This window comes from Prionailurus bengalensis, chromosome B1 (assembly GCF_016509475.1).
Source record: "Prionailurus bengalensis isolate Pbe53 chromosome B1, Fcat_Pben_1.1_paternal_pri, whole genome shotgun sequence".
Taxonomy (NCBI): domain Eukaryota; kingdom Metazoa; phylum Chordata; class Mammalia; order Carnivora; family Felidae; genus Prionailurus; species Prionailurus bengalensis.
The window spans coordinates 25,446,530-25,467,664 of NC_057344.1; the positions used below are offsets into that span (position 1 = coordinate 25,446,530).

General features: G+C 41.9%; 1 protein-coding gene across 9 annotated transcripts in view; it reads left to right on the forward strand.

Moving 5' to 3' along the window:
* DLC1 (DLC1 Rho GTPase activating protein) overlaps window positions 1–21,135 on the forward strand; it is a 428,030-nt gene that overhangs the window by 368,126 nt on the left and 38,769 nt on the right. Inside the window, exon 1 of one of the 9 annotated variants that reach the window (XM_043560375.1) lies at window positions 12,677–13,328. The exons of 7 other annotated variants lie outside the window; for them this stretch is intronic. In XM_043560375.1, coding sequence (XP_043416310.1) covers window positions 13,115–13,328 — 214 coding nt within the window. In that variant the 5' untranslated portion in view covers window positions 12,677–13,114. Of the gene's footprint in view, window positions 1–12,676; window positions 13,329–21,135 lie in introns of those variants that run through there. One more of the 9 variants, XM_043560391.1, reaches the window with a different exon arrangement.

Genomic DNA, 21,135 nt, shown 5'->3' on the forward strand with positions numbered 1-21,135 from the left:
AAAAAGAGTTCATTTTTAAGAAAGTCATTTGAGTGAAGGCCCTTGCTGCATGGTCCAAATTTCATAAGCAAGTGTAGACACAACACCACATACCTTTTGAGGCCTCAGTGACAGTAGAGGAGGCTTGTCCAGAAAGGAGAAGAGCTTAACTTACGGATTTCTGAAAAGCGTGGTTCTGGCACGCACTTAGGAAACCCGAGAAACTGGCCCTCGAGGGGAAAGGGTTCTACCCTGTGGCAGGTACAGTCCTGGGATTTGCAATAGCACACTCAATGGACCACAGTTTGCTATTCTGAATTGCTGTGAGTCATGGTAGCCTACAGAACAGATGCTTTTTCCTTTCCAACATTTTGTGTTTAATTAGTAGCGTTTTTAAATGCTGGATGTGTTTAGAACCTCATACAAAGAAGTGAAAATGAACATAAAGACAGTGTTACACCGTAGTTCAAGACAAACTAGAACCTAAAGCTGGGGGGACCGGAGAGAACATCTGGTGCAATCCCTTCATTTTACAGTTGAGTAAAGGGGAGACCTGAAATAGTGCTCCCCACTCACATAGTTTGACTTTAAAGCCCTGGTCATAATCATCATTACAAAGAGAACCAGATTCAAGTTCTTGCTTCCCTAATTGTTAGAAGTATGAAATCAAGCGAGCTATGTAACCTAAGTTGAATTCCTTATCTGTAATAATAATATTTACCTCCAAATTATATTGTATCTAAAACTTAAAATCCTGAGTTAAATGATCCAGCATCCTTGTTCTGTCATGTAAATTATATCTATTTTTATTTATAGATAATTAATATGTAGTATATTATATATCATATATTTTGTGATATTTTAAAAATAAACTAAGAATAAAGAGATATTATTGTGTGAGCAACTCAAGGCCACGGATAGTATCTATGACCAGGTTAGGAACATGATTTATATCTGATATAAAGACTCTTCCCTAGTCTACACATGCATAGACCTTAGGATCCTCACGGATTCATTTTTTTAAATTTAGATCTGGAGAACTCAGTCCTGAAATTAAGTAGGCTTTTCTGATTTTTTTTTTTGCCTTTTATATGTTTTGTCAGCTTACCCCAAAAATGTCAATAATCAGTACAGAAGTAGTTTGTTCAACAATAAAACTCTCCCAACAAGTCTTCAAACATCACTCTTCCCCCGTTCATGAGTCTTACTGCCAGGTCTCCTTTTAAAAATATATAATTTGTTGCCTTACAATTCCCCCCAAAATGCATCTTAATTCAACTGAATCCATATCAGATAATTGACTGAATCGGTTATGCATGGAAAGCCAAGCTTGACGGCAAACTGCAGCCCCATTCTCCTGTCGGCTATTAAAGTAAGTTAATGATCTGGAGCTGTGTAGGGGTTTCCAGAAATAACACTGTAATGACCAACATGCTGTAGTTAGCAGCTAAGGAAAAGAACCGTTTATTTTTTTCAGGCATTGCTCAAACCCATGCCATAGTATCACTATTATAGGACCCAGTCTACTGTGAAGAAATAGCAACACATGACAACTCAGATGAACGCAAAGCATCTCCTTAGTGGAAACAAACTCATCAGTGATTTCACTCAACTTTTCAAAACTATGGCTGAGAATCTTCTTTGAGCGCATGCTTTAGAATGACATCTGGATATGAATTTAAAAGTCAAAGTAGGAGGAACCACATAAATGGCTCCTTTACTATTTAAAATTTTAATTTTGAGTATAGTTGATAAAGAATATTACATTGGTTTTAGGTGCACAACATAATGATTCAACTTCTCTCTATCTTATGCTATGCTCACCACAAGCGTAGCTACGACGTGTCACCATACAATGCTAGTACAATATCATATTGACTGTATTCCCTTTTATTCCCATGACTTACTCATTCTGTAACTGGAAGCCTGTGTCTCCCTTTCCCCTTCACCCATTTTACCCATTCCCCACCCCCTCCCTCTGACAACCATCCGTTTGTTTTCTGTATTTATAGTTCTGCTTGTTTGTTTGTTTTGTTTTTTTAGATTCGACATATGAGTGCAATCATAGGGTATTCTCTTTCTCTGACTTATTTTGCTTAGCATAATGCCCTTTAGGTCCATTCATGGCAAGATCTCATCCTTTTTTACGGCTGCTCGATATACTATTATATATTTTATAGACACACACACACACACACACACACACACACACACCTGCCCCGTACCTTCTTTATCCATTCATCTACTGATGGACACTTAGGTTGCTTCCATATCTTGGCTATTATACATAATGCTGCAGTAAACACTGAGGTGCATATATTGTGTTAAGTTGGTATTTTTTTCTCTTTGGGTAAATACCCAGTAGTGATATTACTGAATTATATGGTATTTCCTTTTCAAAGGAACTTCCATACTGTTTTCCACAGTGGCTGTACCAATTTGCATTCCCACTAACAATTCGTGACAGTTCTTTTTTCGTCACATCCTCGTCAACACTTGTTATTTCTTGTCTTTTTGATTTTAGCCATTCTGACAGGTGTGAGATGATATCTCATGGTGTTTTTGATTTGCATTTCCCCAATGATTAGTGATGTGGAGCATCTTTTGATGTGTTTGTTGGCCATCTGTATGTCTTCTTTGGAAAAGTGTCTATTCAGATCCTCTGCCCATTTTTTCATCAGATTGTTTGGAGGTGTTTTGGTGTTGAATTGTATAAGTTCTTTATATATTTTGGATATTAGCTCCTTATTAGATATATCGTTTGTAAATACCTTCTTCCATTCAGTAGGTTGTCTCTTTATTTCATTGATGGTTTCCTTCACTGTGCAAAAGCTTTTTATTTTGATGTCGTCCCACTAGCTTATTTTTGCTTTTGTTTCCCTTGCCTTGGTAGGCTCATGTAGAAAACTGTTGCTAACACTAATGTCAGAAATTACTGCCTATGTTCTAGGATTATGTGTTCAGGTTTCACATTAGGTCTTTAGTCTGTTTTGAGCTTATTTTTGTCTATGGTGTTAGAAAGTGGTCCAGTTTCATTATCTTGCATGTAGTTGTCCAACTTTCCCACCACCACTTATTGGAAAGACTACCTTTTCCTCATTGTGTATTCTTGCTGCTTTGTCATAGATTAATTGACCATCTAAGCGTGGGTTTATTTCTGGGTTCTCTCTTCTATCCCATTGGTCTGTGTTTATTTTTTTGCTGGTCCCATGCTGTTTTGATCACTACATCTTTGTAGTAGATCTTAAAATCTGGGATTGTGATACCTTCAGCTTTGTTCTTCTTTCTCAAGATTGCTTTGGTTTTCGGGGTCTTTTATGGTTCCACACAAATTTTAGTATTATTTGTTCTAGTTTTGTGAAAGCGCGGTTGGTAGTTTGATAGGGATTGCATTAAATCTGTAGAGTGCTTTGGGTAGTATGGACATTTTAACAATATTAATTCTTCCAATCCATAGCCTGGAATATCTTTCCAATAAATGGTTCCTTTGAACAAGATGGTAGAGATCAATACTAAAAATAGTTTTTTTGCCCACAAAGCTAAAAGCTAAAATGACCATACTGATGTTGTACTTAGTTCCAGAAAAGTTCTTGGATGTCCCAAGATTTTTTTATTAGTAGATGCATATGTACACACACACACACACACACACACACTGCACTTAGAAGTTGAAAGTCAAAAAGTTTCTCAAAAATTCAATGCCCCTAGGTCTCCATCTGGTACCCTGACCCTGACCCTGCTACCTTTTTTGCAGAGGCTTTGATGGAGTCTCACTCTATGCAAGACAGCTCTATGTGATGTTAGGGCAGATAGAAAAATCAAATAAGACAGCTAGAATATTTGAGTAAAATATGAAACCTATAATTAAAAATAAAGCAAAATATCTCAGACATTAAATGACCTTGTTTTGCAAATTGATTTTGTGTCAGCATTTCTGGCTTCAAATTGTATAGAAGAAACTACTTAAGTAAACGCCTAGTTAATAATTGAAAAAAAACAAATAAGTAAGACCTTTGAATTCTGTTTGAATCTTGTTAATTTTTCTGAGTATCATAAATAAACAAGCTTAAAAGGCAGATGAGAAACTAGTAAAAATATTTTTATAATAAATTACAAATGGTTAATGTTCCTAATATATAAGTAATATTTTTAAATCAGTAACAAAAGACAAAATGCTTCATTGAACAAGAAAGAACTATAGGATTAAATAGGCAATTTTAAAAAATACAACTAGTTAATAAATATGAAAATATTCAACCAGTGTAACAAAAGGACCAGAAACAAAAGAATAGATGCTGTATGATTTCACTTGCGCTTTTTTGTTTGTTTTTTGTTTTGGTTTGTTTTGCTTTGTTTTGTTTTTTTGAGAGACCGAGAGAGCAAGCAGGGAAGGGGCAGAGAGACAGGGAGAGAGAGAATCCCAAATAGCCTCCACACTGTCAGCGCAGAGCCTGATGTGGGGCTCAAGTTTACCAACTGTGAGATAATGACCTGAGCTGAAACCAAGAGCTAGACGCTTAAACTACTGAGCCACCCAGGTACCCCTGTGTGATTTCACTTACATAAGGTACTTGGAATAGTCCAGTTGCTAGAGACAGCAAGTAGAACCCTGTCCCAAAGGGCTGGGGGTGGGGTAGCAGACCGGGGACTTGTTGTTAAAGAAATAGAAAGTTTCAGTTGGGGAAGATGAGAAAATTCTGGAGATGGATAGTGGTGATAGTTACACAACATTAATGGACGTAATGCTGCTAAACTATACATTTAATAATGGCTAAAGTGGTATATTTTACTACAGTAAAGCAAATTCAGCCAGTTTAGTATGCAAAAAAATGTAGACTTAAACAGTAATGAGATAATACCTTTTTGCTCATTAACATAGCAGTAGGAATGGAAATTATAATGCTGGCAATACTTAAGTGGAGAGAAATGAGAACATTCAAACACTGGTAAAATGTAAGATAGGCACAAAGTTTTTGGGTGACAGTTTAGAAATATGTATCAAATGTCCCAATACCCTGCAGCCTCTTAGTTCAAAGTACATAAGTGAATTTTCATGAAGAAATTATCATTCTTGCCTCTTTGAAATTTCTTATACAAGAATGTGCAGCAAATAAAATGCTGAAACATTTATTTGCTTATTTTATTTTTTTATTTTATATTATTTTATATTATTTTATTTTATTATTATTTTTTTTTACATTTATTTATTGTTGGGAGACAGAGAGAGCACAAGTTGGGAGGGGCAGAGAGAGAAGGAGACAGAATCCAAAGCAGGCTCCAGGTTCTGAGCTGTCAGCACAGAGCTCAATGCCAGGCTCGAACCCGCAAACTACAAGATCATGGCCTGAGCTGGAGTCGGACACTTAACTGACTGAGCCACCCAGGTGCCCCTATTTTTTTATTTGAGAGAGATGGAGAGAGAGAGAGAGAGAGAGAGAGAGAGAGAGAGAGAGAATCTTAAGTAGGCTACGCGCTCAGTGCAGAGCCCAACATGGGGCTCGATCCCACAACCCTGGGATCATGACCTCATGAGTCAGATGCTCAACCAACTGAGCCACCCAGACACCCCAACATTGATTAATTGATTTATGGAGAAACCCATAAGATAGAATAATGAAGCAACTATAAAAAGTCACATTCTTCAGGTATAGTAAATGAAATAAGATATTACAAAACAATATCAACTATGATCCCAATTTTATACAACAAAATATCTGTACTTAAAAACCTGACTGGGAGGATAGACATAAAAATGGAATACAGAGGGGCCCCTGGGTGGCTCAGTCGTTTAAGCATCCGACTTTGGCTCAGGTCATGATCTCGCAGTCCGTGAGTTCAAGCCCTGCATCAGGCTCTGTGCTGACAGCTCAGAGCCTGGAGCCTGTTTCAAATTCTGTGTCTCCCTCTCTCTCTGACTCTCCCCCGTTCATGCTGTCTCTCCCTGTCTCAAAAATAAATAAACGTTAAAAAAAATTTTTTTAAAAATGGAATACAGATGTCTGCAATTATTTCAGTGCAATTATGAGAAGGTTAACTTTTTTCTTTATGCTTTTCCATGTTTTCTAACCTTTCTAGCAATGGATATTTTATAATCGTAAAATTTAAATAATAAGAAAGCAAAGGATTAAATATTATTAGTACTCACAAAATAATGTCCATCCTGAGCTTTCAATGAATTATTTGCCGCCAGCCCCCAAACACTATTAAATGTCCGAATAGACAAAGAATCAAAGGATGCCATTAAAATTGGCTAATTCAGGGGCACCAGGGTGGCTCAGTCTGTTAAGCATCCAACTCTTGATTTTGGCTCAGGTCCAAATCTCAGGGTTTCCTGAGTTCGAGGCCCTCTCTGGCTCTCTCAAAATAAATAAACATTAAAAAATTAAAATAAAATTGGCTAATTCGATGGAAAAGTAGCCCAGTTTCTTTCATGGAGGCAATTTCTACTTTTTTTTTTTTTAAATACTTATTTTTTGAGAGAGAGAGAGACAGAGTGTGAGTCAGGGAGGGGCAGAGAGAGAGGGACACACAGAATCCGAAGCAGGCTCCAGGCTCTGAGTTGTCCACATAGAGGCCCACGTGGGGCTCCAACTCATGAACCGTGAGATCATGACCTGAGCCCAAGTCAGTTACTTAACTGACTGAGCCACCCAGGCGCCCTGGCAATTTCTATTTTGTATTAGCTTGATCTTTGTGTCTTCAGAGCACACATGAAAGAATCAGAGCAGTCATTGGTGAAGACCAAATGGAAGTTGGGAGGGGCAAGAGCTCTGACTTGGTGCCAGTACCCTCTGGGCTCCCTCCTTCCCTGCATGCTGAGCCCCGAGGCCTTGGGCTAATCGTGTACCTGAGCTGCTAAATGAAATTGTCTTTAAAAGGAAACTCTACTGTAAATATTGTAGTTATCTCAGGAAAGAGTGTCCGTTGATTTATCAAATCAGGATTGAGATTTCAGTGTATTCAGACCCTCCACTGAACTATTACAGAACTGTATCTGTACCTACTTTGCACCTAAGAGTTTTCTCCTCCAGGCCCTCTCTGCATGTTCTTTTGTTGTTGTTATTTACTGAACAACAACATTTAATGAATGAATGAATTTAATGAACAACAACGATTATGGAGACATAATCGACATATAACATTAATTTCAGAGTTGAAATATTATATATACATATATATTATTACAAATTATTATATATATTATATTATAAGTTATTACATATATTATTTAAATACATTATTATCAAAATTATGTTATTATTATAATATAAATTTATATTATTACATATAAATATTATATATACATGTATATATATGTATATATTGCAAAATGATCACCACAGTAAATCTAGTTCAATTGGTCACCACACATAGTTACAAACTGTTTTTTTTGTGATGAGAACTTTTCAGATCTACTCTCTTAACAGTTTACAGATACCTAGTACAGTGGCTTCAGTCGTCATGCTGTATAGTCCATCCCCAGGATGTATTGATTCATGTTCATTTTTGCTTCACCAGCACACTGCCTTTTCCGGGGTCTAATAAAAAATTGTTGGGTGATGAAAGCACTATGCCAGGCTGGTTCATATGGGATTTAAGTGATTATCTCAAAGGTAGATTTATCTTACATTTATGCATGAACAAGGGACTCCCCGCTCCTCTAAAAATATCACTGGTAGACTTGGTCACCTTCCCCATATTTTAAACTTTTAAGTTGTTCAGAAGACATAATCGAAAAAGGTCTGACTGAACAAGAGAACTACTCTAAATAAAATTTAAAGGGGGTGAATCTATTTCACTGACTAGCCCTCTCTTTTCCTCTTCTTTCCCCATCTGATACCTCCAGCATTGGGGTTTTAAACATTTTTTTTTTAATTAAAAAAATTTTTTTTAATCTTGATTTATCTTTGAGAGAGAAGGAGAGACCGAGCACGAGCAGGGGAGAAGCAGAGAGAGGGAGACACCTGAGAGAGAGAGAGACAGACAGAATCTGAAGCAGGCTCCAGGCTCTGAGCTGACCCAGGGCTCGAACTCATGAACTGTGAGATCATGACCTGAGCCAAAGTCAGACGCTTAACTGACTGAGCCACCGAGTTGCCCCTTACACACTTCTGAAAAGGTTAAATACCAGGGTGGACAGTGGGGGAAGAACCCAGGCTTTGCCATGGAAACTTAAACATAAGTGCGTATTTTAAGGACAGTCATTAAATTTCAAATGTAATTATTTCTCTTTTTTAAAAAAAAAATTTTTTTTTTAATTTTTTTTTCAACATTTATTTATTTTTGGGACAGAGAGAGACAGAGCATGAACAGGGGAGGGGCAGAGAGAGAGGGAGACACAGAATCGGAAACAGGCTCCAGGCTCTGAGCCATCAGCCCAGAGCCTGACGCGGGGCTCGAACTCACGGACCGCGAGATCGTGACCTGGCTGAAGTCGGACGCTTAACCGACTGCGCCACCCAGGCGCCCCAAAAAAAATTTTTTATTAGTTTTCTTTATTTTTGAGAGGCAGAGAGAGACAGAGCGCATGTGGGGGAGGGGCAGAGAGAGGGGGGAGACACAGAATCAGAAGCAGACTCCAGGTTCTGAGCTGTCAGCACACAGCCCGAAGCAGGGCTCAAACTCACGAACCGTGAGATCAAGACCTGAGCCAAAGTCGGCCACTCAACCAAATGAGCCACCCAGGCGCCCCTTTCGTTATTTCTCTTAATCGAATACTGTTTAAAAATTATTTCAAAAACTTTCTATTATTTGTCATATTTCCTTTGAACATTACAAATAATTTCTTTCCACACTGATTTCACAATGCCCCATTGAACACAAATTATATTACAACATTTTCCAAACTCAGGCAGCTTTGAGTTCCTGTGGGAGAGAAATACATTTCCAAAGACACTGCTTGCTTCATATCACTAGAGCAGAGGTTTAAACCAGTTGCCCTGGAGCTAAATGAAGCTCAAAGTTGCAATTACTTGGAATTAGTTTAGATTTTTAAGTAGTTGCCAGCATCTAGAAATTGGGAGGCTTGAAATAAAATTATAGAAAGCTAGGAGGCTCTTGAAAACTCTTTAAACCCAGAACCATGGGGTAGCTGTGTTAACACAGGCCAACAATCAAGTGAGCCTGAGTGATCCTGCCCCTTGGGGAGAGCTGGGTTCCCCAGGCCTCCCCACCCCACTGTGGCTTGCTTTCCTCACCAGTGTTATCTGCCTGAGTGTCTGTAGACATTTGAGTTTTTTTTAAAAAAGATGCATTATAGTGGCAGAAAATGCTAGAGGATGTCCTTGGGCAATATCAATGGTATCTAATCTTAATCATTAATATAGAGTAGGAGCCAGAGTCACTTAGCTTTCTGTCATTTAGGATGTGATTTTTCTTGCCTTGATAACACACAGTGGAATGTGAAAACATCCACACGATAGGATATCCCAGTGAACAGCTTCCATGAACCTGATGACCAAACTCAGAACATGGCAGCAAGTAAGCAGCACAGGCCCTTGTTCTTGTGTCGAATTGTGGCGACAAAACCTGGTGTAATTTGTGATGGTTTTTTCTTGTCATGGGTTGAAGGGGTTTGGGAGGACAATAGACTGCTGGTGGGGAAATGGGCCACTTAATCCCTGCCTCTCAGAGTCCAGTGTTTCAATACCCAATGTCAGTTAACACAACTTAGCCAACAAGCCTAGTCTACTGTCATCTGCCTACAACAGAAGAAGTGAAACGTGGGGTGATGAGTTGAAGGCTAAATGAAGGGGAAGGAGTCGGCATTATCCCCGGGACCCTCTTTCATCTGGTAAATCACCACTGTTTGTTGATACTCTTAATGACTTTTCCACTCCTTCCTTCCCCTAGTTTGTAGAGGTGCCTTAGATTCATCCAGGTTAAAGTCAAGATCTCATTTTGTTTTGTTTTAGTCTTCTCCTGGATGACTATTTAAATAGAAACCTCATGTTTCTGTTTGATGTGCCCCCTTAGTAATAGTAATAATAATGGTTAACATCACCAAGTGCTTATTATGTGCTGAGCACTTATGTGCATTACCCTATTCAATCCTCTTTAAAAACCTCAGAAGATAGGCACTAGTTCAACCTCCTTTTTTAAAGATGAAGATACTGAAGTTTGAGAGGGAATATAATGTATTCCTCACTTGGCTATTAAGTGGCCCGACCAGAAAAGTCCTGCTTTCAACCACTGTTGTACAGGTGCGGCAGCCTTCAAAATGTAGCACATCCATTTCTATTAAAAGTAAGAATTAAAACGATGAAAAGTGGGATTTGGCTCAGGACACAGGCTGTGGATAAACCAAAGAATGGAAGAAGGTGAAGAGATTCAGTGAAGGCCACATGCAAAACAATACCTCACCAAGGATAATGTTTTTGGAGTTATTAGTATTATTAGATGATGAGAAATCCATGTTACAGGAACCTCTAGAGAAATGTGATGAAATTAGAGAAGATCCAGAGAAGGCATCATCAATAACCAAGGAGAAAGGAATGGAGTTTGAGCAAGAAGAGGTGAAAAGATTAGCATGTTTTATTCTCAGATACTTAGTGGGGGTGGTTGTATAGGGATTGCACAAACTCCTAGAAACCTAATTAAATTGAATGTAACTTCACACAACTACTAGTAAACATTAAGAAATTATTCTGAGAGTTAATATGCTTTGGGGGAGATGCTTAGAATATCTGTATTTTTAGAGTTTGGATTTTTAATAAATAAGGGAAATTAGTATGTTTAGGAGGTGTATTCCTATTTTCTAAGTTTAAAGTACACACTACTGCCTGAGTGGTCTTTTCAAAATTGCAGATCTGGCCAGGGGATGCCTTCATCCATTAAAATGGCTTCTCACTATCAATAACTGGAAAGGATGAAACAATCCTTAACACAGTCACGCAGGGAATTGAAAAGTTCTTGCCCTTACTTTTCCAGCCTCCCCTGGAATCACACTCCACCTTGCTGGCAACTGTGGGCATTTTGACGGTTCCCCCAGCATCCAAACTTCAGAGGGCAGCTCTTCTTGCCTTCTTGGACTCTACTTTCTGGACATTCACAGCACCTCTTTTTCACATGCCCCCTTGTTGCTTCCCCGCCAGATGTAAACTCTGAGCAGGCAGAGGTGGGCAGACCCTTGCCTACTTTGGTGTCCCCAGCAGTTGTAAGTAGGTAAAAGCCCTAGAAATATCTGTTGAATAGAAACCCAAACTTGCAAGGCCACTCTCCAGAGCCAGCATTCTGATTTGGGTACATTAGAGAGCCAGTGGTAGAATTAGCATTTTTATTGCTTTTAAAAAACTGGAGTGAAAAAGTGTCTTCTGTATGTCTTCTGTATTTTAAACCATAATTAAGACAGACTAGTCTCCCATTTGCATTTAACCCTATTTAAAGAGACCTTCCCACAACTCCTCTCTCCCCTCCCCTCCCCTCCTTTATGTATCTCCATCCAAGACACTATTAAATATTTCATTTATTTGCTTCATTTATTGTGCATCTTCCCCACTAGGAAGTAAATTTTAGTAGGGAAGAGAAGTTTCTCTTTTTTGCTCACTGCCATAGTTCCAGAGCCTGGAACAATGTTTGGCACATAATAAATGCTCTTGATGAATTTGTTGAATGAATGAGTTTAATAGTTTTCTTTGACCAGAGGTAATAGACAGAAAGCACCAATTAGCCCCAAAGTAATGCAACCCCAGTCTGAATTTTTAAATATCTTTCAGAGGTTGTATTCACTTGTGATCTTTAAAAATGAGGCTTTCCATTATATCAGGGGCCCTCATATTACAGTGTATCAGAATCACCGAAGGATTTGTAAAAGTGCAGCTTATCACCATCGGAAATTATTCTCTGGTGGGGCTCCTGGGTGGCCCAGTTGGTTGAACGCCAACCTCAGCTCAGGTCACGATCTCACGGTTCATGAGTTCGAGCCCTACGTCAGGCTCCGTGCTGACAGCTCAGAGGCTGGAGCCTGCTTCCGATTCTGTGTCTTCCTCTCTCTGTGTGCCTCCCCAATCATGCTCTGTCTCTCTCTCTCTCTCTCTCTCTCAAAAATAAATAAATATTTTTTAAAAATGATTCTCTGGTATATTCGACTGGTCCTACCAGTTAGTTACAGGAGGTGCACTGGGTTGAGGCCCAAGGTCCATAGTTTGGAAAACACTGTGTACACAATAGAGTCAACACGTGCTGAGTAAAAACCCAATCCCTCTGTAGAGCAGTGATAATTACTTACACTTGTCCTGTACCCCTGCAAGCTTTCGCAATGAATGACTGTCCAAGGGACAGGTATTCTTCTTCCCATTCTAGATTCATCCCTACCTCCCTGATTCCCCTCCTTTCTGCAAATTTATGCGGTTCCCGCCAGGATGTAAGGCAAAATCATAGAGATAATTTTAAGTGTGCAAAGCCATCAAGAAAAAGAGGGAAAGTGCGCGATATCTCAGAGTCCAGCTCACGCTTCCCCCGCAAGTAAATGCCTCGAGGCTACAGCCTTTGCCTTCACCCCGGAGGCCCACAAGTGAACAGTTCGGGAAGCTTCCCCCTGCAGACGTGGAGGCCAGAGGAAAACATTCCAGCCCCGGGCCGTGGAGGCGCGGGGGCGGGGCCGGGGGGGCGGGGTCAGGGGACGGCCAGTGGCTGTGGCTGGCTCTCCTGCTGCCTGGAGGAGGTGACGGGCGGAGCAACAAGGGGCGGGGTCTGGGGCGGGGCCTCGGACCTGAGGACCGTCAGAAGCTGCGGCCCATTGCTTAGGAGGCGCGGAGGAGGCTAAGCTGCCCAGCCTAGACCCTCCCCTCGGGGGCGGGCCCTGCGGGAGGGCGCGGCCGGAGAGGCGCGCGGGAGGCAGAGCGCTCCAGCAGCTGGAGCGAAGGCGCTTAGCTCCTGACCCGGCCATGGCCGAAGTTCTCCTCAACAGGAGCAACGGCTCCCGTGCTTCTTGCCCCTCTTCCTGAGCTCTCTCTCTCTTTGACCTCTGGAAAACGCCGAGTTCTTTCTGGGGCCGTGGCGAGGGGTGCGGAGGGGCGAGCAAGGATGCGCTAAGAACCGCCAGCGCGCGTGTCTCGGGTGCCGCCGTGGGTGCAGGCGCGGGAGTTGAGCTGCCTCGACTTCCCCACCGCGCTCCCGCAACCCCTCGCCGCTGTTGATGTGCAGGGAGAAGCCGGACATCATGATCCTAACACGTAAGCTAGACTTGTGCCTTGCCGTCGGGCCAGCTGCGGGAGCCAGCTGCGGAGGGGACTCGCCGCGGAGGAAATGTCACCCCGCCTTGTCAAGTCGGTGCCTGTCGTTCTGTGCTTTTAAAAGGCTTTCCGAGGAAGCTCGGGACCGAGTCGCCCAAATTTCTCGGAGTGGAGGAGGTGGAGTGTGGGAAAAACGAGCGTCATGGTTTGGGGAGGGAGGTCTTAATTTCGGGTAATGACTCCTGGCAACTCACTGCTACGGGGTCACGGGACGGCGCGCCCGGTGGGCTCCTGGAAGGGCTGGGGGCCGGGGGCAACCGCGACTAATGAACTGAAGCCCACGCTAACTTCCCGCTGGGGCTGTGGGTGCACACCCGGCGGGGGCACACGGAGGGCCGGCTGCCAGCCCGGCCGCGCCGGCGGCCCTGCTCTAAGTCCCAGGCGAAGGGCTCTGGTTCCCAGAGGCGCTGCGCGACCGCCTTTCCGGGGACGTTCGGGGCTCCGTGACTACAGCCCTTCACTATACAAGTCCGAAATCGGTGTGGACTCCCTGAGAGTTTATTATTTGGGGATGTTCAAGCCGCAGTGACCCTTGAAAATGGTTGTTGTTTTTTTTAACTGCTTGAAAGTAAATTGAGGAAAAATCATTGTTTTAGTTTCAAACGGTTTTTGCTCAAATATTTTCAATGCTGGAAAGTAATTCAGACTTAGAAAGGGTTTTGGTGGCTGCTGGCCCCTGGAGAGGGTTGCAAGCCCCTTGGCTTACGTGTGAGGGGCGCCTGCTGGGAAGGTTGCCGGGTGCCTTCACGTGCTGGGGCGTTGAATCGGGTTTCCTAAAATGCGGGGTGGAGATGCCCACGCCCTTGTCTCCGGAGGAGGCGCCAGCGCGGGGCGAGTCCCTGGGCGGGCGAGAGGAAGGAAGGAAGCACGCCCGACTTTTTGCGTAGCGAAGTCACGGCCTTTGGGAACGCTGTCCCACGCTGCCTCTGTGTCCCTGTCCCCATCTCCGACGTCACCGGCTGAGACTTTGATCCTTCCGAAGGAGTTTCTCCCCTGGCCACAGCAAATTGGCCCTGCCACGTGTAATTTGCAGATTATGCAAATCCGCTCATTTTTCCAGCGTACATCCCCTGTTGCGTGCGAGGTGAATCAAAACAGACCAGGGTGAGCCTGGCGAAGTAGGAACCTAGGTCCGCAGCCTGCTCGCTGGGCGCATCTGGGAAGTGTTGAGACCTCTCTGCACCTCCTTCGTCTGCATCTCAGGGGTAATAACTGTATTTACCACGCGAGAAGGTTGTGGGGATCAAATGAGCTAATACAAGCGTTTAGTACCGTGCCTGGTATTGATGGTTCACAAATTCCCAATTTGTGCTTATCACTGTGGAAGGAAACGCCTGCATATAGTTATTAATCTGCACCTCGGCGAAGAAAGCCTTGCCTCACCCTAGTGTTGAGTGAGCCTTTTTACACCCAACATAGCAAACGGTTCATTCTCAGGATTCGGAAGGTCTTTCGGCCCTCGGTGGTGCGGTGGAGCAAAGCAGCCTAGGCACAGCCCTCCACTACAGAAAGATTCGTGAGGGTGGCATGTATGACGCATTTGGGTGGAAAAAAATTCACAGCTCTGGTGAAGGTAGAATACTGAGTCTCAAATTACATTTTTTTTTTTTCCAAACTCTGTTTGCCGAAGGGATGAGGGAAAATAATAGCCCGGCAGAACTCTGAATGTAAATCTATCAGCAGCTCCAAGAGGTTGACTAATTCGGCATCCATCTGGACTGCAGGCTGGTCCTCCACAGAGATAATTTGCAGACCATAAGTGTGGAATTAATGGAGGCACCCAGTGCCATCTTGGCTTGCAGACTGTAGCAGATGGCCAGAGGGGTGCCCTGAAAGTCAACAGCCCCCCTAATAGAAGAACTGAAGTCCTGGGGAATGAGTGTCAAATAGCTAGCAGATGTGCGTTCAGAAGTTATTTCAAGACATTTTCTGAGAAAATGTTGGCAATTGCATGTATTAACTTTTTATTGTGGCACACTAGATTTACAGCGTGGCCTGAGCCTGGCTGCATATTTTTTTCATTAGCACTACTGTTCAGTGTTTAAAATGAAGCACAGCAGACTGACTTTCTCTCCCAGCTGCTCTAAAAGTTTGCTTTTGACCAAAAGAAGAAAAATAAAAAAAGAGAGAGAGATTTTATTTTGCTTCAGGCTGAGTGACACCTTACACACCAAGCTGGCCAGAAACTCAAGAACAGGGACTGACTTTGTTTCCTGACTCCACGGGATCAAAATAAGTAGCTTCCCACTTGAATCTTTCCCTAGAGTGGATGAGAAATATGGTTTCAGTGACTTAATCTGTGACTTTAACTTACCAATTTTAGATCTTATGAGAAACACCACTTACTCCTTCAGAGTGAAAAGGTCGAACAGTTAAGCAATTGACTATGGCCAATTGAAGGCAGCGTTCCAGGTTTTCATCCATTAGGCCAGCTAGAGGATTTTCCTAGAGTTGTGGAGGGAAGGTGAGAGGCCAGTTGCCCTTTAACCTAAAGCCTTTTTTTGTTTCTTATTTTGTTATTGTTCAATACTATAGTTCAAAGAACTAAGCAAAATTTAAGGGTGTTTTTCCATTAAAAAGGGATATTTGGTTGCTTTTGGAGAATATACCAGATTAATAGGAAAACATGTTACAATTAAATGAGTTATGACTGTAAAGTGAGTGAAAAAGTGTATGTAGTACTTAAACTCTTAACCAGCGTGGGGCTTAGAGGGGATATGGGAGGCCCCATGAAGATGCCCTCCAGTCAGAGTCTTGGTGGGATTCCAAGAGGTGGTTCGAAATATAAAAATAAGTACTTGACTTTCCCTTGGTGTCCCTGTGGAGATTTTAAGCCATGATGCAATGTTAACATGAGAGTGGTTATTTTTATGACCGAGGCAGGTAAATATGCTATTTGAAAATATTCAGGAAAGGGCGATTTGGTCCAGAAGAATGGGGGCATCCAAAGTACAGTGGGTGAAGTGAATCGTGCATTTTTGAAGAGAGCCTTGTGCTGGACAGGATGGTCCAGTATTGTAAACACGAGTTTCTCATGCTTAACTCTCCTTCCTAGCAACAGGAAGACGGAAATGAGGCCATGCAAAAAAAAAAAAAAAAAAAAAAAAAGCCCCTGAAGGGCTCCAGACAATACTTGACCCACCCTAGCATTTTCCCTGTACAGCCAGAAGACTTGCAAAAGTAAAAATAACTTCAGATGTTTCCCCTTCCTCTCTGGATATTGCCAGATCACTAAAGACCGAATTCTTAGAGCTTTAGAACACCCTAGTCAAACCTGGCCCCGAAGTGTAATGGACATCAAGGCTCACGTCATGCCAAGCCTGTTCTCAAAATTACAAAGCAGACCTGGGGAGAAAGGTGATCTTGATTTTTTGTTCGCATAGTTCAGTGATTAGAAGTCTAAGAGTTGGGATCCAGTAGAGGAGAGAATTTAATTTCTAAACATGGTGATTCCTGAGTTTCATCGAGTGCTCATTTTAACAGGATTTGTCCTTAAACTCTGGAGTTGTGGGGATACCATGCAAAGGAATGATGTGCATGGCATTTAGGACCTCAAAAGTGTAGGACCTAGCAAGTGGTTCCTTGCTGTGGTTATCAGGGGGAACTAATGCCCAGCCATAAAGCGTTAACATCCAAACACTGTGTCCTCAAAAAGCGCAGTCCCCAGTTCGTCTTGTGAAATTAAGAGGAAAATGCTTTTCTGGAGCGGTGTTCACAATTGTCCTTCTATCAGGAATTCCGAGACTTGTGGGTCATTCCTCTTTTAAGAAAGACAGTGCTGTAAGATTAAAATTTGCTTTATGGGAGTGGGTTGCTGGTAGGAGTGCAATCAGTGGTGTTTTCTTTCAACCTCAAATTAGTCAGAAATCTAATTAATGGAAAGGGGGGGAGATTCCCAGCCGAGAAGGGCTCTTCCTGTCTGTCTGCCCTTTTCCTTGTGCGATCCTGTGTTGTTGTTAAGGATTATCATGATCAGTGATAAGGAGTAGGGAGTGGTCCTGCTGGGGATTCTTTAATTAGGCCTACTCTGTCTTAACTTTTTTTTCACTAAACCTTCCTTGCTGTGGTGCACGGGAAGAAAGGCTTGCGTGTATATTAGTGTGCATCGTCTTTTCGTCTCTCACAAGGAATAGTCACCCTTCTCTAGTATGAACGCTCCTTTTTAATTTTTGTAAAAAACCCACAGACTTTTGACAGGATGGTAATAATATTATAGAAGCTAAAATTTCTCACGTACTTTGCCCTTATTGCACGTTTAACCTTCACCTCGGCGGCTCCAGAAAGACCCATGTGATTATTCCCCTTTTACAGATGAGGAATCCGAGGCTCGGGAGAGTTCCATTCCTTGCGGAAGGTCACTGGCTGTACGTGGCCGAGCTAGGATTCCAACCAGGTGTGCATGGCTGTCACGTGCAATTGAGGGAGATATGCTTGGCTTGAGTTGATTCAATTTAGGAAACAGTATTTGGTGGCTGTGTAGAGCCTTGCAGTTACTTTGCAGTGTCCTAAGGGACTCACATAGGGCTGTAATCATAGGGTCCAAAGTTGACAAATTAGTGGTTTCTGTGTTCCCCCCTCTGGGGCGCAGTGAATGGAGACTTGAGCCTTTGTCTTTAACATTTGGGGAAGGAATCTGGCATTCCATTTTCTAGCTTCCATGGACTATAGTGAATAATGCTCTCTTCAGGGGAAGTATTTTAAAATAATATTTCTAAGGGAAAATTCTCTTCCAGATGTCAGTGAAAACATTTGAGTAGCATCTTGAAAATGACTGCCTATTAAGAGATAATGTTGTTGGAAATGTCCTTGCTAGCGTTAAAGCGGGAATGGAGGGAATCGATTTCTCTTAGGCATTCATCCTTGGTTTTTTTGTTTGTTTGTTTGTTTGTTTGTTTGTTTTGCTGCTGAACTGAGTTTCATAGTAGAAAGTATACTCCTTTTCCATTCATATAAACCTCTGCTTGGTGGCCTTTTCATGTCTTACCCCCCTCCTGTCCCCAGGAGGAAAATCAAAAACTAACTGAAGGCTGAGGTCAGTGAAGCTGGAGTCCTCAGATGCCTTTGACACCTCCCATCCACATTTTGTTCTCTTCCCGCCCCACCTTTGAGTGTCCCGCAGAGAGGATTGCAGCCTGCTTCCTGAAGCTTGTCAGAAAGGCGCCTTCCTTCTTGCAGGAGTCTCTAGAGGATGTCTGAGGGACAGAAGTTTTCCACACCCTGAGGTTGTAGCATTTCCCAGGCTGCAGCGCTGAGGAAGCCATGGAGGAAGGGACCTCGGAGGTGAGATGGCCTGTGGCCCATGACTGAGCTGCACTACAGCCATGCCTTGCCCTTTGTCACACACAGGTGACAGAGTAGATAGAAGACGCTAAAATTCTGAAATCATCTTCACTCCCAAGTCTGGAGAAACTATAAACTCACAAGGGGACAATCTCCGTACAACTCCCATTTTCAAAGATAGCACAAAAAACAGATCTTCCGTGATGCATGCACATTTCTAAAAGTCATTTCATGGGAAATTCCCGAACTTTGCAAAGGCAGCCTGGAAAAACATTGCCTCTTCCCTGGTGAGGGGCAGCCAAGATGCCTGGAAATTCAGTGACTAGTCCAGGTCATATGTGCTTCAGACCTCTTCCTGCCTGCGTGTGTGAACAAAATGGGTTATAGCAACAAAATGAGGATCTTAATGTGTTTGTAGGAAAATGTATCCATATAAAACCAGAAGCCTTCCTAAACTAAAGAGATGTATCGGAACCAGCTTTGACCATTAGATTGTGTGTGTCTGGGGGACTGGTTGTCACCAGCCTTTTTAATGAAAATAATTCTTTAGCTGACCTAGAAGACAGTAGTCCTAATTTTTTCTTACACTTTGTGGCACAAAACTGAGAACATCAAATCCAATAGTGTTTTCTGTTTGAGGTTAGACATAGGAATGCCTAACAGCCGCTCTATTTACCAGTTGCTTCCATGTTTTTTATTTTCATTGGTCTTTGTGTAGGGCAACTTGATGCTTCATTATATTCTTGCTTTTCTTTTTTCTTGCTGTCAGAATGGACTAAAACCTGAGTGGACAGTTTCTTTAGAATTCCTTACTGTTCCCTCTATTTCTATTTTGCTGCCATTTGCACAGTATTTCTATTTCCTGCCCTATGGCACTATAGAACTTGGGACAAAACCAAAGATTGGGGTTGGAGGTTACTTAGTAGAATAAGCTTTGCTAACATGTAATGAAAGAATTGATGTGCCTGCGAACCTTTCATCATGGAGATGGGGGGTTGGCTACTTTAGGTTTATAACTAGGTATTTTGCCTTGAATCATAAGTTACAAAGGAAGTGGATTATATAATCTTAAAACATCTGCTTCGTTTTATGAAAAAATGAGACTCAGAAAAATAAGATCCCTTAAAAGTATGTTATTTAGATTGTTTCCTTTCTTGAAATTGGCTTCTTAATCTATGCAATTATTATCTTTAAAGGGTTTAGTATTTTAAGAGCTATTTCAAATCATTTTTCTTAGCAATGCATGGTTGCAAATGCATAAGTATTTGATACAGAATACTAGAAATGTGGGTGCATGCTTGTATGTAAACCAAAGGGTTTTTAATCCCACCCCACATAGAAAGGAAATAGAAAAATGTGGTGATGCTGTGTCCATTTCCTTAATCGTTTATTTTCATTTGTGCTGGGTAGTAAGTGCCAGTTTTTGATTAGCTGAAAGATATTTTCTGTTCCTGGAAATAACTGGGTCAGTTTAAGTCTGGATACCTGAGAGAGCCATGTCAACCATGGGCTCAAATTAATGCAGAGCTGTTTGCCTTTGGGAGGAATGAGCACATATTTTTTGATGTGATAAAACAGTATTTTGTAAACACTTGAACTAAATGATCCCCAAAGGGGATGCCAATTGATTTAATTTCTGCATTGCTGGAGTGTCTCTTCATGTGCATAATACCAGGTATAGGCTTGCAGGGTGTGTCTCTCATGGTTTCCTTTTTTTAAGGCAAAACCTTATATTAAGTTGTCATCACATCACTGGGGGAAAAATGGGTCCTTTTTCCCCGTTTACATTATTTCTAGGAATGTTCTTTATTAGAAAGCAACAGATCTGCCACCAGACCTCAAGCAGGAGAGAGAAAGAAAGAAAGAAAGAAAGAGAAGAAAGAAAGAAAGAAAGAAAGAAAGAGAGAAAGAAAGAAAGAAAGAAAGGAGGGAGGGAGGGAGGGAGGGAGGGAGGGAGGGAGGGAGGGAGGGAGGAAGGAAGGAAAAACTTAAAAAGGAAACTTTCCAAAACTTGCAGTTTTTGCTTGTACTGAAAAACAGTCTGATGATTTAAAAGTGAGAGTAATCTTTGCAGGCAGTCAAAGTATGCAGAAGGTGCACTAGCCTGGGAGAGCAGGGCAGTTCTGGAACCTCCAGCAAATTACCTAAACTCTGAGCCAGCTAACTCACTGGTGAAGAGAAAAGATGAGAGAAGCTCCAAGAAGCATTTCAGCACCCAACTCACTGATTCTGTAGAAGTCAGGATGCTACTGTTGGCAAAGCATGAACATACAAGCTCAGTAAACAGAGTAAAACTCAAGGTTTTCTATGGGTTTTCTAAGCATGTTCCTCCTATAAAGATGAATTTTTTAGTTTGAGGGCTGTAGACACACAAATAAGCAAAAATATCTAGGGTTTTGGGTTCCCTATAATATGAACACAGGCATCACGAGGCAAATCAAGGAACTGATCCGTTAGGAACCAAATTACAAACTTTAGCAATAAGCTTCAGTAAATCTGCAAAATTGGGGAATTTACAGCAGTTACTAATGATCCAGTTTTTTGAGGGAAGAAAAATGCCTCCGTGTAATTGGTGATAAATCTGAAAGCTTAACAGTAGCGATGGAACCTATTCTAAAGGTTGTCTTAGAGAGCAGGGGAAATT